This window comes from Cavia porcellus, unplaced genomic scaffold (genome assembly GCF_034190915.1).
Source record: "Cavia porcellus strain 051 isolate PalLab524CR breed Dunkin Hartley unplaced genomic scaffold, mCavPor4.1 scaffold_27, whole genome shotgun sequence".
NCBI lineage: Eukaryota > Metazoa > Chordata > Mammalia > Rodentia > Caviidae > Cavia > Cavia porcellus.
The window spans coordinates 50,476,484-50,493,608 of record NW_026947510.1 but is presented as its reverse complement, the minus strand read 5'-3'; the positions used below and the strand labels follow the sequence as shown (position 1 = coordinate 50,493,608).

The window sequence follows — 17,125 nt, the reverse complement described above, 5'->3', positions numbered from 1 at the left end:
GTGTGTCTGTCCGAGGCTTCAGTTTAGGTCAAGCTCTGGAGCTCATCTTTTTCAAGATGAGTGTTCCATGGGAATCAACAGAGCAGACAGAGGAGTTGCTAGCTGTTTAATTGGGAGCTACTTCCAATTTTAAAGGACATCAGTTGTGAAACTAATTCTTAGAAGACTGGCTTTATGGAAAAAAGAAACAAGACAAAAAAAATCCATCAGTTGAAGTTGGTTATATCTTTCCATCATAGTGAGAGATATAAAGCATTCAACTCAGGTCTCTTACAAATTAAAGCAGAAACCATAAAATGTTATTCAACAGTGAAAAAAATATACATTATATTTTCATTTCAGTTGGTAAGAGGACAGAAAAATAAAGCATTAAAAATTTTCAAAGTGGAAGAAAAGAAATTAGGAAAAATGAAAACAAGGCTAAAAAAGAGAATGATTTTTAGCAACTAACAGAAAGGACAAGAAGACTTCCCTACCTAGCACTTAAGCACAGCTTGCCATGATTTTGTCATCTGGTGATCGAAGTCTTGCTGTCTCCCCAGATGATAAATTTTAAAAGCATAAGAATTGGGCTGGGTTTTTGTCAACTTTGTTTTTCCAGTGCCCAAAATAAAAGTGGAAATCACAAGTAAGAACTGTTAAATGAGTGAATAAGCAATGGAACAAATGAAGAAAGTATAGAGAATGAGAATCCCGTGTCCCAAGTGGCTCCAGCAATGGTCTGCAGATAACTGTAGTTGTTTCTTCAAAAGCAAGAAGAGCTGCTGGGCCTGACTGACCCTGCTCCCTGAGCTGCCTGCAGCACTGTTTCTTTGGAGAAGTTTTCCCAAGGTCTCTCCTAGGTCCGTGTTGGCAGAGTAAGAGCCTGCTGAATATTAGAACATGTTGCGTCTGTTCCTTTTGAAAAGTCCCTGATAGTTAATGTTTTCACAGCCCTCATATTAGGCTGTCACCTGGTACCTTCTCACCCTAAGCCAAATCATCTCATGTTTCCGATCCTCCTGCTGCCGCAGCCCCTGTGGAGTCCCTGGCCTCTATAGACCATTGCATTCTCCCACAGTGCCACCTCTTGGGCTCTCCCACAAGAAGCTCCTTCCTTTTTTTAGCCTCCCGATTGCACATTGCAACTGCTTATTTTCCCAACCTTTATTAAGGACCCTAGAAGAGGGACAGTAAATTCTCGGCTCCCTGTCATTGAGAAATTTATCACACCTTCAACCTCTCGTACAAATGCATGGTACTGGTCCTTCTCTCCCTGGCCTCTAATACCCCAGGGCCAGTCTTGCTCATTCATCACAGCTGTTGGCTCACAGCCTGTTCATCCACCCCAAGCCACTGACTCACCCTCTCCAGGATGACCTCAGGGGCTCCACACACAATTCTTTAGAAAATCAGCCTCTGCAAATTGTCTGCCTCTTCATTGCGGTGAATATGGTTTATGGTAAATTTACCATTTCACATATAGGTTTGTGACATTAAGAATATTCACCCTGGTATGCAACCATCATCATCATCACTATCCGTCTCTAGAGATTCTCATCTTCAGTGGCTAAGAAAAAAAAAATAGAAAGAAAAAATAATGACTTCTAAAATTAGGTGTTATTTACTATTATGAGATAAAAAGGCACTGTCACCCTAGAACTTTCATTTCCTGAAATTATCCTTCTTTCAGAATTTGTTTTGTTAGTACATATACGTAGTATGTGCAGTATTTTATAATCACCTTAGGAAGTTGGTGCATACCCACAATACAGCTTTTCGTAAAAATCCCCTTCCCTGTCCCCTCTCTCCTCCTGTAACTGTCTTTTTCCCCTTGTCGGTTGTGTTGATATTATTAATCTTGGTTCATGTTCATGGCATGCAGTATCCACACTGACTGAGGTTATTAGGAGCATCTTCACTCTGCCTGTTTCCCCATTCCCTCCCTCCTCACACCTGGCCTTTGGCCCCCTGGATCCCTTCTTATTTGCAGGAGATCCATCCTCTTGTCTCCTTCTGTGCTTCCTTTTCTTTTTCTTTTAGATCTGAATTCGTTCCATTTTCTGTATGCAGTCACTTGTCCTCCCAGTAGACCGGAATGAAGCTAGATCTGAGTCAGGACCCAGCTAATCCTCTTGCTGGCCTCATTTTCTTCATTTGTAAAATTCAGATAATGTAGGTACTAAGATAGATGAAAGAACCTAAATTCATTGGGTTGCTAAAAAGAGTGTTTGCAGAGCATGCAGCACGGTTCGTCCTCCATCCTTCATGCCTCTCCACACTATGCGTGTTCTTCATTTCAGCCACTCTGCTGACCTTCCCAGCTCCCCGGCCACCTGTATTGTTCTGATCCACACTCCAGGGTGACACAATGTCCTGTGGCCATCCAGCTCTCTGCCTCATGCACACATCCTCCCAGGCTGCTGGTGAACAGTAGTACTCACTGCATTTGTTGGAAAGCATGGTCTCCTACTCAGCTGGACCCTCTCTGTTATCTTGTCAATTGGTCAGTAGTCATTCATACATTCATTCATTTATTTATCTCTGTAAACCAGAGTTCTTACAGTCTTAACACTTACCATCAGAATAAGAATCACACAGATCCCCTGGGGTTCTGATTTGGTGAAAGGTGGTGGAGTTGGAATCAGCAATTATAACAGGCAACTTCAGGAGATTTTGATAGAGGCAGTGCTGTGTGCAGCCCACTAGACCTAAGCCACAAACTCTTTGAGAGCAGACACACAGTCTTATCTGACTTTGATCCCTAAGTACCTGATAATAGATAAGAATTGATCCAATGAATGAATCTGTCACTCTGCACTTCAGAGGAAGTGGCTGCTTGGCTTTGAAATGCTAATTAGCTACAGCTGTTTAAATGCAGTTTATAACTCCTCAATGTGTTTTATCTTTAATCCTGTATCATCCCTTTTCACTGCCATTGGAGGGAGGAAACCATAAAGGACTTATTCTCTGACTAATAACAACACAAAGCCAACTCAGGGACCAAGGAAGAGATGGAGAGACTGCAGTCCAGAGATGCAACCATGCCCCTGTACCTTAAGAAAACAGAGGACCCTGATGGGCCACATGTTTGGAATTGTCCAGGCAGAGATGTCATAGGCATTTCAGGGGACTTTCCTGGAGAGAAAGGATCTGAAGTGGGACTCTCACTGGTGGAGATGTTGGGAGGATGTGACTTAGACAGACAGGTGTCTAGAGGAAGATAGGATGACATGCCCAATCTGTGGTAGACAAGAGTTCAAACCCCAGCTCTGTTATTTACTAGCTTATTGTAACCTCGCTGGGGGTACCTTGGAACCTGTTATTTCATTATCTGTCAAACATTCATTCCGTGACAAGGTGATTTAAAAAGTTGGAAAATGTGATAGAAGTAATGCATGGTGATTCTATGATGTCAGGCATCAAAGTTTTCAGGACCCCTCTATCCATTATGATGGAGAGGAAACACACACATATACATGCATGCACGCACACATGAGACCTGCTGTGTTGGCCTCAAAAAGCAGAAGTGGTGCCAGCTATTACTGTCAGGGGAAGTCACCCCAGTGTAATAATGTTTCCACAGGGAGCAGACCGAGTAACCCAGGGCCATCCCCTCCCACTCCTGTCTTCCCTGAGTGCAGCCTGTGGGAAGCCTCAACAGGGGAAGTGGGAGGGGAACCGGCGCAGGCAGCCAGAACTGAAACCTTTCTTTTACTGCCGTCTTATTCTATCACCCCTTTCTCTCCTGTGCCAGGAAAAAGAGAGACTGCTCATGCCTCTTCTCTTCCTCTGTCCGTTGGATCTGCTTTCCCAGCCTCCAGACACTGTTCCATTTTTTATCAGTCTGCTCAATGCCCTAAGGGTGCAGGAGGCTCTTCTGAGTGCTCCATCCTGGACCTCCCTGGGAGCCCATAAAATATTCACTTCAATGTGTGATACTTGCCAGCCCGTGAAGACCAGTGTCTAACCGGCCCTTGATTCGTGCCCTGTCCCTTCTACCCCGACAGAGAATACCTTTCGGTAGGAGCTCTGGGAGATACCAGTTTAGAGGTAAATAAAAAGAAATGCCAACAACATTCTTTATAGCACTTCACGATCTCTTCTGTACTAATTCCTTTGTTCCTGCACATATATGTCCATTTAGGAAAAGAATTTGGACTGGTTTCCTCGGATGAGAGCCATGTCTCTTGTTAGCAACGAAAGTGACTGTGAGCAAAACGAGATCCGGAACCTACAGGAGAAGCTGGAATCCACCATGAGCTTGGTCAAACAGCTGTCAGGTCAGCTGGCGGAGCTCAAAGAGCAGGTCAGTGTGCCCAAGGCAAAGGAGCCTTGTGTGTGGGGAGACATGGAGACTCCTGGGGACATCCTCGGGGGACTGTGAACGCCAGTGAAGGGCCCTGCTCTGTGCTGGAGAACCACAGCTCAGCAAGTAGGGACTTCCACTTATCAGACTCTCCCAGGGATATGTGACATTTCTCCCACAGAAAGGGGAAAGAGGGAGCAGATGCCAGAATACAGGGACACACTCGCTCTTTCTGATCACATTTTCTTCCAAGCTACCAATTACTAAACTCATCAGAAAGGCAGATCATCATTAGTGACTGCCCCTTCAATGCTATAATCAACCCCTTTATCACATAACATTGTTAGCATTCATAAAAAAGAAAATAATATCAGAAGAAACCATGCTAGCTATTAAAATGACTGTGGCGATGATGATAATTACGTGACAAGCAAGATCTGTTTGAGAACCCCAGTTCCTGTTTTCTAACCACAAACAGGGGTTTGCTCTTTTTCTCTGTTTATGGAAATTCACTCTCTCAAAAAAAAAAATCTCCCTTTTAATATAAATACATTCTACATGATGGCAGAGAGTTAGTGCTTGGGAAATTGTAACACAAAATGTTTGTGACCCACCAGCACTGGGGAAGAGTGAGAAAATCAGCTGAAAACACACACACACTCTCTCTGTCTCTTTCTCTCTTTTCCCCAGATGACAGAACAAAGGAAGAATAAGCAGAGACTGGGCTTCCTCGGATCAAACACACCCCATGTGAATCATCACATGCCACCACACTGATACCATGGGGGGAAGCCGTGACTAGCCTTTCATCAGTGCCTGATCACTGAATAAAGGATTGAGACGGAGGCAAGTGAACAGTGCCTATTGTTGAAAAGTTAAAAACAACCAAGTGCCAAGACGTTGAGTGGCTTAGCTCTGAGAACAATTTGTGACTGTGTTTTCATGGTTGAGAAGACCCGTACTAAAAAGCAGCAGCTCTAAAGCACACATCACGCATTCTCAATGCAACAGGAAGTAACCTGCTCACAGGGGTTGGAGGAGAGGCAGTGGCAATGGAAACCCAGGGCAGGGACAACTGCCTTCAGCTAAATCAGTAGGGGTTCATTCAGCCTTGCCCTGAGTGCTGACTGCAACCTTTGTTATGGATGGTTGGGATTTATTCCTCTTAATTGTGGCACATGGGTCAGTGATACTGAAGCCGTACTGTGATGGCTAAGTTTTACTAAGGAAAATAACTGCAAAGATTCAGAAGAATATTAATGCTTCCAAACCATGGCTGTCATGGAGCAATTTATTTATAACGTGAAACACAACGGACTTCCAGCGCTAGGAACTTAGTGCTTTCGGAGTTTATGCCCCTCATCATGACAAGATAACTGGAATGTGATTGCTTTCTCTGTATTTCAAACCGGCTCTGTCAATGTGCAGCACAAAAGGAAATTTTCATAGAACTTTTGTTAAGAAAACGTTTTAAGTCGTGTATAGGATAAGACTGGAAATCTTCTGAAAGAGAAACTTGACAGTGAGCCCCAGAGATTAATTTTTTGAGAACATATATATGCTATTAAAATATTCTGAGATTAATAAATGAAAATGCTTAAAGGTGGCAGGAAGTATTGAGAAACTTATGATGGTGGCTTTGCCTTTTTTTTTGTGGTACCAGGGATCGAACTCCTGACCTCATGCTTAACTGGGCAAACACTTGAGCCACTGAGCTAAATCCCCAGCCCTGGCCTTACCTTTTATAAACATGGAGTAAATGCAGTTTGATTCATGTTTGGTATGCTTAAGGAATTCAATGTTTCTGTTTATCCTCTTTCTGCAGTTAAGGGGGGAAAAGGTCCAGGAAATCTATTAAATACACAAGAAAGTGGAGCATTTCCATTGCATATTTAAAACTGTAACAGAAACATATTTTCAAAATGTAGAAAGATCATAATTTCTTCTTCCAATTATTTTTTTATGTCAGATCATGCAATCAGAACTTATTGAGAGAGAAAATAACCTGGCCTGGCCAGATTATTTTTAGAGGCTGTATGTTTGGGACATTAAAGCAAAATACAGATAATGAAGGTAAGAGAGAACTGCTGGGTGGTAAGGCCACCTCTCGGAGAGGTTTTGCGATTGACCTGGTGGCCCCCAGAGCCTTTAAACTCTTGATTATTGCTGCCAAGGTTTAAGGCCAGATGGAATTTGCTATGGCAGTTTTTGTCCTTTGGATCATTCTAATATCCTTTTAGCTGCTGGCTCCTAAAAAAAATCCTAAATAATGAAATGCATAGAATACAAAGGAAACCTGAACTAGGTCTTCTCTACATTGTTATAATATATTTAAAACCCAGCTGTGAATTTTTGAGCTATTGCTACTGTTTGTTATCTCCACGCAGAGCCATCTTAACTAAGAATTCCTCTCTCTGACAGAATTATAATTTCCTGACCAGTTAAAGCATTCTCGCATCCATGATCCAGAAATATTAAGAAATTGTGATTTATCTGCACACAGCACAGACCTTTACAATTTGTAGCCATTTGATAAATATATGAGGAATACAGCTGTCACTCAGTTACCCTTATAATTAATTCACTATAAAAACTTGAAAATATGTCACGTTTTTTAGTGACTTCAACACAATTAAAGTAGACAATAGCAGACATTTTCAAAATCCCAGGTCATCATTGGTATTAATAGTATTAAGATAAAAAGCATCTTTTCAAGTATTTGAATCAGGCAGTCTTGGGTGGCAGGGGAAGAAAGAAAATGTGACAAATACTGAGAACATTCCACCATGGAGTGCTATCTCTATTTCAGCACAAAATAAAATATTTCTGATGTCTAGTCTGAAAGTCAAGAAAATCAATTAGTTTGTATGTGTTTTTCAGATGAAGAAATAGTTGGTCTTTCTGACACTGTGATAGTTCGTTCTACAGGAAGTGAGGCAATGGGTCCATATCTGCCATCTAGAAATGACCTAACATCTCCAGCCTTTGTGTAGGACGCCCACTATCTCACTATTTTTTTTTTTACTGCAAATATTGAAAGAGAATGTAACTAACAGGACTCTTATTTCATCAAAATTTTAGTTCTCAGTTGTGCTTTTAATGTGTCTTTCCCTTCTGCCTGAACGCTTAGAACTTATAAGGCAAACTAAAAAACAAGCACAAAAAAAGACATTTCCCAGGACATTGAATTCATAAAGGAGACGATACTAAGGGGAAATTTGACATGAGTTTATAGTTGTTAATCAGACATTTGTCAATGCAACTGGAATATTCGACCTAGGTGAGTACCACTGACTTCTTATTTATATAGTGATATTAAAATAAAAACAATTATCTTGAATGTTAAGGGAGTTTTAAATATTTAGTTATTAAAGTTTATATTGTTTTAAAAATATGCTTCTACTGAATGTTATTTTTAATTTCAAAAAGATTTTGTTTCTATATGCTCCATTTTGAGGCTCAAGAATTTAATGAAAGTATTTTTTTTCAATTAATATATCGACTTCCAGTGAGGTACGGGAGAGTCGGGGAGAGGCTGGAAGGGGAGCTTTGTGGATGCTTCCATCGCCCCCGGGACAGTGGTGCCTGTAAGAGGAGTGTAAGTCTGTCCTCTGAGCTTCCTTCCTGGTCCCCGGGGTGGTGGCGCTGGCTGGAGAAGTGTACACACTCCTTCCTTCCTCTCTTCATTGCCCTGGGATGGTAGTGCCTGCAAGAGGAGGGTACATGTGTGCTCCTCCCATCCTCCATTGCCCCCGATGATGGTGCCTGTAAGAAAAGACACCAGAAGAACAGACACCTTCTAGGAAAGCCTTGACATCAGTGATAAGGCTCACTAACATTAGACATCTAAAAGCATCAATGCAGAAAGCAAAATAAAATAGAAGATAACAAGAAGAAGAAGAAGAAGAAGAAGAAGAAGAAGAAGAAGAAGAAGAAGAAGAAGAAGAGGAGGAGGAGGAGGAGGAGGAGGAGGAGGAGGAGAAGGAGGAGGAAGAAGAAGAAGCAGCAAAGTGCAAACCCAAGTGCCCAGCCCAGCCAGGATAAGTCCAGAATGTGTAAAGAGATGGAGTAAAGCAGAAGCCAACTAATAGAACCCCCTGAAATGATAGCAATAGAAGTGAAAAAAAAATGAAAGAGGACACAGAAAAAAAAAATCTGTAAGGTGCAAAAAGAAATAAAAACAAAAGACACTAAAGCAGACACACTTAAATAGAGGAGCTTGGGGAAATTATGTGAACCATGAATTCCAAACATAGACAAGAAATACAGTTCATGCAGAAATGCAGGAGGTTAGAAACTCCACTGAAAGTATACACAGCAGACTGAATGAAGGTGAGGATAGAATATGAGATCTAGAAGACAGTCAAAACAACTAGCTGTCAGGAAAAAGAGGTACCTTAAAAATCACAAGAGACTGAAAAATCCAACAGCTACAGGGTGAAGCAAAAAAGAGCAACCCAAGATGGACTGGAATCACTGAGACAGCTGGAGACAGTGCAGAAACCTTTAAAACACAGGCACAATGGCGGAAAACTCCCCAAATATGGATAAAGATTTTGACATACAAGTAAATGAAGCATGTAGAGCTCCAAATGGTCATGACCAAAATAAAAATATATACCAATGTATATCATAATCAAGATTTCAGAATTTCAGAAATCCACGCAAAAAAAGCAGCTAGAGAAGAGAAATGTATGGACTATAAAGGAAACCCATCAGAGTCAGAATCACAGCAGACTTCTCAAAACGAACTCTCAAATCAAGAAGAGCTTGGAGTAAAGTATTTCAAACTCTAAAGGAAAGCAGTGTTCCACCCAGATAGATGTCCTCACAAAACTGTCTCTCAAAATTGATGGAAGAATGAGATTCTTTTGTGACAAAGAACATCTGAAGAAATTTATGGCCACCAACTAGCTCTACAGAATGCTCTGAAAGATGTATTAGAAAGAAGTCATGAAGACCACAAAGACAGAAACATCAACAGAATGAAGCCTCCAGGCAGGCAAGCAGTTAATCAGAGCAGAAAGACTGAACAAGCAATGGGGAAACATGAAAAAGAAAGCCAGTGCATATCATTTATAACCACTAACATAAATGGGCTCAACTCACCAATCAAAAGGAACAGATTGGCAGAATGGATCAAGAAGCAAGATTAAACAATAAGCTGCATTCAAGACACACATTTAACTCCAAAAGAAATTCATACACTAAAAGTCAAAGGATGGAATACATGGAAAATAACTTTCAATGCCATAAGAACTCAGAAAAAAGCAGGGGTAGCTATTCTATTTGCAGATAATATAAACTTTAAGCCAAAACTGATCAAAAGAGACAAGATCACTACATACTGGTTAAGAGAAGGCTCCAGGAAAAAGAAATAATCATAAGTAAATACTTATGCATCCAAATGATTTACCCATTTGCATAAAACAAATATTAACAGACATGAAAAACCAAGTAAGTACTAATATAGTTGTAAGGGGTATAGTTGTAATATAGTTGTAAGTTAACACTCTCAGAAATTGATAGATCAACTAGACAAAAAAATCAACAAATAAGTATTAGAATTAATCCAAGCCCGTGAACAAATGGACTTGGTAGATATATATAGAGTATTTCACCCCAAACATAGAATTCATATTCTTCTCACTTGTACATGGGATATTCCCCAAGATAGATCATCTATTAGCTGACAATATAGAGACAATATAGAGGTTTAAGTAAATATAGAGGAGTAGGAATCATCCCACAAATACTATCCAATCATAACACAATGAAACTGGAAATCAATGATGAAGAAAACTACAGAAACTACATTAACACATGGAAATTAAACAATATCCTTCTAAACAATCAGTGAGTCACAGAAGAAATTAAAGATGAAGTTAAACTATATAAAATTAAATGATAATGTCCATACAATACGTCAAAACTTATGGGACATAAAGAAAGCAGTCCTGCAAGGAAAATCTATAGTGATTAACTCATATATCAGGAGAACAGGACAAATAAACAACCTAATGTTGGACCTCAAACTTGCAGAAAAAGGACAAATAGAGGAAAAGAGAGGAAATTATAAAGGTAAGAGCAGAAATTAATGCAAAAGAAACTAAGAAAACAATACAAAGAATGAATCAATTTATTCTTTCTTTGAAAGAATAAATAAAATTGATAAAACATTAGCCAACCTCATCAAAAAGAGAAAAGAAAAAAAACACAAATTCAAGCAATTAGGAATGAGAAGGAAGAAATCACAGTGGATCCCATAGAATTCCACGACATCATCAACACCTACTATGAGAACCCATACTCTAATAAGATGGAAAACATAGAAGAAATGGACAGATTCATAAATAGAATTGAATTGCCAAAGTTAAATCAAGGAGATATAAAAATTCTAATACCAGCCAATGAAAAAAATGTAGTTTGAAATTTACCAAAAAGCAAAAGCCCAGGTCCTGATAGATTCACTGTTGAATTCTATAAGAAAATTAGAAAAGAAGTTATGCCACTAATGCTGAAACTCTTTAAAGAAATTGAAAGTGAAACAATACTTTTAAAGTCATCCTTGGAAGCAAGGGTTACCCTGATTCCAAAACCAGAGACGAACACAATAGAAAAAGAGAAATACAAGCCAATCTCCCTAATGAATATAGATGCAAAAATCCTTAATAAGATACTGGCAAATAGAAGGGAGCAAATCATCAAGAATATTCTACATCATCGTCAAGCAAAATTTGTCGCAGGGATGCAAGGATAGTCTAACATATGCAAATCAAAGGTAATACACCACATCAACAGAATCAAAGACAAAAAATCATATGATCATCCCAGCACATACAGAAAAACCATTTAATAAAGTCCAACACCCATTCATTATGAAAACCCTACAGAAAATTGGAATAGATGGTCTTTACCTCAATCTTGTAATAGCCATCTATGACAGACAACTAACATTATATTAAATGGACAAAAATTGATGAAAGTTTTCACTCTAAAATCAAGAGCAAAACAAGAGTGTCCATTATCACCACTTCTATTCAGTATAGCTCTGAAAACATTAGCCAGAGAAATTAGACAAGAGAAAAAAATAAAAGGAATAAGGATAGGAAAGAAGTTAAATGATTATTATTTGAGATGACATGACATTTTACCTAGAAGATCCCAAAAGCTCCACCAAAAAACTTGTAGATTCAATACCCAAATTCAGTAGTGCAGGGGAATACACAGTCAGCAGGTTAAAAATCAGTAGCGTTTATGTACACAAGCAACAAACTCACCAGGAGAGAAATTAGGGAAATCACACAGTAACATCCAAAAAAAAAGGTATACTTAGGAGTCAATCTAACAAAAGTTGTACAAGATGTGTACAGTGAAAATTACAGTTCCCTAAAGAAAATTGAAGAGGATATCAGAAAATGGGAAGATATGCCTCACTCTTGGATAGGAACAACCAACAGTGAAAATGGCCATACTCCCCAAACTGCTATATGGTTTAATGAAATCCCTATCAAAATATCATTAGGATACCTCACAGATTTAGAGAAAACATCCCCAACATTCATTTGGAAACAGAAAAGACCTAGAATAGCAAAAGCAATTCTTGGCAACAAAGGCAAGTCAGGGAGCATCAAAATCCCAGACCTGAAATTATGCTAGAAAGCTACTGTGATAAAATCAGCATGATGGTGGCAAAAAAACAAACAAACAAAAAACCCAGGTCTGAAGATCAGTGAAATAGAATAGAAGGTGCAGTCACAACTACAAACACACTCAACCACCTTCTCTTTGACAAAGGAGCCAAATAGGTTCAGTGGAAAAAAGTCTCTTTAACAAATGGTGCTAGAAAAATTGGCTTTCATCACATACCAAAGACTAAAACTAGAGTCACATCTATAACTATGTACTAAAGTAAAAATGGGTCACTGAATTAAAATGGATCAAAGATCTAAATATTAAAGCAGAAGCACTAGGGGCTGGGAATTTAGCTCAGTGGTGTGAGCATCTGCCTGGCAAGTGGTAGGTCGTGAGTGTGATCCCTGGTACCAAAAAACAAAACAAAACAAAACATTACAGAAGCACTGAATTTACTGGAAGATAAAATAGGCAGAAATCTTAAAGATATAGGTTTAGGCAGAGACTTCATGAACAAACAACAAAACTGCAAGAGAAATAATACAAATAATGAAAGATCGCAGCTTATTAAAATTTTTTTCACAAAAGTAATCACCAACAGAGTGAAAAGACCACTGATAAAGTGGGAAGTATAGCCAGTTGTCCCACAGACAAAGGACTTATATCAAGAATGTATAAAGAATTGAAAAATATCAGGCCCCCCAACTTCAAAGACCCAATCTAAAAAAATGGGCATCTGAGATGCAGAGGCACTTGTCAGATGAAATACAAATGGCAAATAAATACATGCAAAAATGTTCAACATCATTGGTCATTCAATAGATGAAAGTTAAAACAATGCTGAGATTCTGTCTCACCCCAGAAAGGATGGCTATCATCCCAAAATCAACCTCTAACAAGTGCTGATAGGGCGATGGGGAATAAGGAACCCTTTTCCACTGTTGGGAATATATACTGGTGCAACCACTGTGGAAATCAGTATGGAGATTCCTTTGAAATAGAAGTCCCATTTGAACCAGCTATTCCCCTTCTCTTTATTTTTCCAGAAGAATTAAAATCATCATAACACAGTGATATTTGTGCATCCATGTTAATAGCAGCACAACTTGTTGTAGCTAAATCTTGAAAACAACCCAAATGCCCATCAACCAAGGAATAAATAAAGAAGACATTTTTAACAGGATGAAGTACTACGCACCCATAAAGAATGATAAACTTGAGACTTTTATAGGTAAATGGATGCAACTCAAGATCATATTCCTGAGTGAAATAAATCAGACCCATATGTGTAAACATTGTATTTTCTCACTTGTGTGATAAACTGAACAAGTAAATAAGATCCAAATGTACAACAGATATTGTAACTAGGGAAGAAACTGTTCAAAAGAAAGGAGAAGCTGTGATAGAGGTTAGGGGAAAGGAAGGAGAAAATACATATTCACAAGATAGTTAAGATAGTTATGCAGCTAGTTTATGTTAGTTCATTGAAAAAAAGTTTTGTGCTAATGTTTGGATAAGATATCATGCTTACATCTTGTACTCTGAATAACTACTACAAGAACACAATATCCAATATATCAACTAACAGGTCCTACTAATCTGTTTTGAAACTTGGTTTTATTGTTATGTCTTTTTTTTTCTCTTTAAAAATAATATTTAAAAAAGACAGGGAGTATCACAATCCCTAACTTGAAATTATACTATAAAGCTACTGTGATAAAGACAGCACAGTGCATGCAAAAAACAGATTCAGAAACAACTCCAAACATACTAAGTCACTTTATCTGTGACAAACGTGCTAAACACATTCACTGGAAGAAAAATAGCTTTTTCAATAAATAGTGCCAGAAAAACTGGCTCTGCACAAACCAAAAATTAAAGTTGCACTAAACTAAATTTGGAATGGATCAAAATTCTAAATATTAAAACAGAAACAATACATTTACTGGAAGATTGAATAGGTAAAACTCTCAAAGACATAGATGTAGGCAAAGACTATAAACAAAACTCCAGTTGTGCAGGAACTGTCACAAAGAATCAACAACTGGAACTTCATCTTATTAAAAAGTTTTTGCACAGCAAGAGAAACCATCAACAGAGTGAAAGAAACAACACACAATATGGGGAAAAGTGTTTTCCAGCTATTCCTCAGACAAAGAAATACTATCAGGAATTTATAAATAACTAAAAAAAAATCAGTCCTCCCAAATTTAAAAACCCAGTCCAAAAATGGGCAGCTGAGATAAATTTGTACTTCTCAGATGAAGAAATACAAACAGCAAACAAATATATGAAAAAATGTTCAACATCACTGCTCATTTGAGAGATGCAAATTAAAACAACACTGAGATTCCACCTCACCCCAGAAAGAATGGCTGTTATTAAGAAAGCAACCAATAATAAATGCTGGAAGGGCCATCAGGAAAAAGGAATCCTTCTCCAGTCTTGATAGGAGTGTAGACTTGGTGCAGCCACTGTGGAAATCAGTATGGAGAGTCCTCAAAAAATTAGGATTAGAGGTCCCATTTGACCTAGCTATTCCCCTTCTGGGTATCTTCCCAGAAGAATTAAAAACATCATACCACAGCGATATATGTGCACCTATGTGTATAGCAGCACAATTTGTAGCATCCAGATCTTGGAAACAACCTAAATGCCCATCAACTGAGGAATGGATAAAGGTGTGGTATTTTTATACAATAGAGTACTATTCAGCCATAAAGAAAGATAAACTTGAGACTTTTATGGGTAAACGGATGCAACTTGAGACCACACTCGTTAGTGAAATAAATAAGACATGCATGTGTAAACATTGTATTGTCTCACTAGTGTGAGATGCTGAAAGAAACTTTATGCATAAAAGATAGTTAAAATAGTTTTATTACTGATTTCTCTGAGCTTGTTGAAGAGAAAGATTTGTGCTAGTATTGTTCAGACAATAAAATGCCAAAGTACAAGATGTCTTATACTCTGAGTGACTGATTTAAAGATAACAATGAGCCATGTGTATACCATTATTACCTGCTAATTGTGTTTTGAAATTTTTTTGTTTTTAAAATAAAATTTTAAAAATAACACATAAATAAATAAAATGAGTGTATCGTCGCCAAATGTGGTGGCACATGCCTTGTAGTCCCAGCACTTGAGAGGCTGAGGCAGGAAGATTGCTGTGAGTTTGAGGTCAGCCTGGGCTATATAGTGAAACCCTGTTTCAAAAACAGAAAAAAAAATTAATGTGTCATTTGAGATCAGAATTATTTGTATCATCCAGGGCAATAATGTTAATAAACTAGATGCAGAGATTTATCATATTATCTACCTCTTAAAATTTAAATAAGAAAAGAGTTTATTTTCTTGCATCCTTACATTGTTTCTGTAGGCAGAGGGAATGCAGTTTCTAGTAGATCTTTGATAATATTGGGAAGCTAATTCCCCAAGTCAGAATTAATTGGGGGCTGAGCCCCACACTGGCAGCTGGCTGCCCTTGGAGCCTCATAGTGGTTTTATGATAAGCGGTAACGTGGGATGATCCACGCTCATGCACCACCTCCGCTGTGACCCCATCCCGCCCAGCAGGACTGAGGGGTAGAGGGCGTGAGAGTGTGAGGAGAGGCTAAGGAGAGAACTTCTGCTTCCCCAGACTCTCTCTTACAGGAAAAGGAATAAGTACGATAAGAATGATAGGGGCGACCCTCTAGGGACCCCACAGATTGGACATCAGTAAGTAAATGTCACATGGGCAAATGATGTAACAGATCACAGGCTCAAGAAATAAGCCTTCATGGGCTGGGGATTTAGCTCAGCGGCATAAGCACCTGCCTTGCAAAGAGGTGGTCGTGAGTTCAATCCCCGGTACCGATAAAAAGGGAAAAGACAAAAAAAAAAAAAAAAAGAAATAAGCCTTCATATGCAGAGAACTGTGCTTTGTGAGAGAGCGATTGTAAGGTGGCGTATGCCCTGCAGCTGTTTTAAAGCTATACTGAATAACAGATAGACATATTCTGATCCAGAGACCCGCTCTAGAATGCTGTGGTGTTTGAGAGAGCAGGAGTGCGCATCTTAAACACAAGCACAGCAGCCTGCCGGAGCCAGACAAGCCTCTAAAATGCATGCAACGGTGAGGTGCACACCAAGGGTGGGGAAAGGGATGCTGTGCTAAGCTGTTCTAAGCTCTCTATTTTTGAAATTTGACAGCCAATTCCAGTTTTTAGAAAATGCCTGAGGCTGTTGGAAGTCCTCTAGCCTCTCATTTGCTGCTGTCTCTGAAATAATTATTGATAAAGCTATTCCATTTAGTGGAAGAAAGCGCACGATACCAGGATGAAGCAGTGAACTCAAATGCAGGTGAAAACTGAGAAATCTGAAAATAAATCCAGGTACCGTCTCTGAACTGGAGTGTTTTCCACAGACTTGAATAATTTATGAAATTCTCGTGCCAATGCTTCTCACATCAGCAAGTGGACTTTTTTCCTCCTCTGCAGCAGAGGGCTTTTTATATCTACCTTGGAGAACACGATTCTAATATGTTAAGGCCAAATAATATATAAGTTAATGTTAATAAAATTGGATTTGTAAAACTTTTGTGTGTGTGATACTGTTATACCTTATTCATTTCTTGTAATGTTTTTAAATAGTCTCTCCATTGGTGTGGAAAGATATTATTTCTATTTGACATAGTGAGAAAGGAGAAACTAAAGTGTTACAATTTGAAGACTGATGAACAGATCCAACTGGACCAGGTGCCTGCAGTGTACCAGAAGTTGGCCAGATCTCCTCCAGTTTACTGACGCGTACTTACGTGTCCACATTGTGTCTGCTGCTCTGAGTAAACACAACTGGACACAGGCCATTTGGTTGTCTCAGACTGCCTGATTTTCACATGCATGGCTTCCAGTGACAGCTGCCCTCAGAGGAGAACTCAGCACAACACAGCTGAAGTCAACACGGGTGGTGTGAATCACATGCGGTCTATGAATAGATCTCGTTGCTCATGTGGGTATTTTCCAGCATGCCACAGTTCCTTGAAGTGGTGTGGCAAGAAATGCTTTGTTTTGTTTGGAATCAGAGGAAAGGCTGGGGGAGGGAAATGACACAATAAGTTCCTCTTCCAGTGAGAGTGATTGACACCCAGGGCAGCGTGACCAAGGTTCCCTGACCAAGGTCACCCTGCTTTGACTGGTTGACTGGGGGTGTTTTGAGAAG

The 17,125-nt window shown here is 39.1% G+C and overlaps 1 protein-coding gene across 3 annotated transcripts in view; it reads left to right on the top strand.

The window, feature by feature from the left end:
* The window catches only part of Itpr2 (inositol 1,4,5-trisphosphate receptor type 2), a 424,566-nt gene extending 416,884 nt beyond the window's left edge, over positions 1-7,682 (top strand). For 2 of the 3 annotated variants that reach the window (XM_063238415.1, XM_063238414.1), the window contains exons 56-57: positions 4,127-4,288; positions 4,979-7,682. In XM_063238415.1, the coding sequence (XP_063094485.1) occupies positions 4,127-4,288; positions 4,979-5,065 (249 nt within the window). In that variant the 3' untranslated portion in view covers positions 5,066-7,682. Of the gene's footprint in view, positions 1-3,736; positions 4,033-4,126; positions 4,289-4,978 lie in introns of those variants that run through there. The other variant, XR_010043892.1, reaches the window with a different exon arrangement.
* The last annotated feature ends 9,443 nt before the right edge of the window (positions 7,683-17,125 follow it).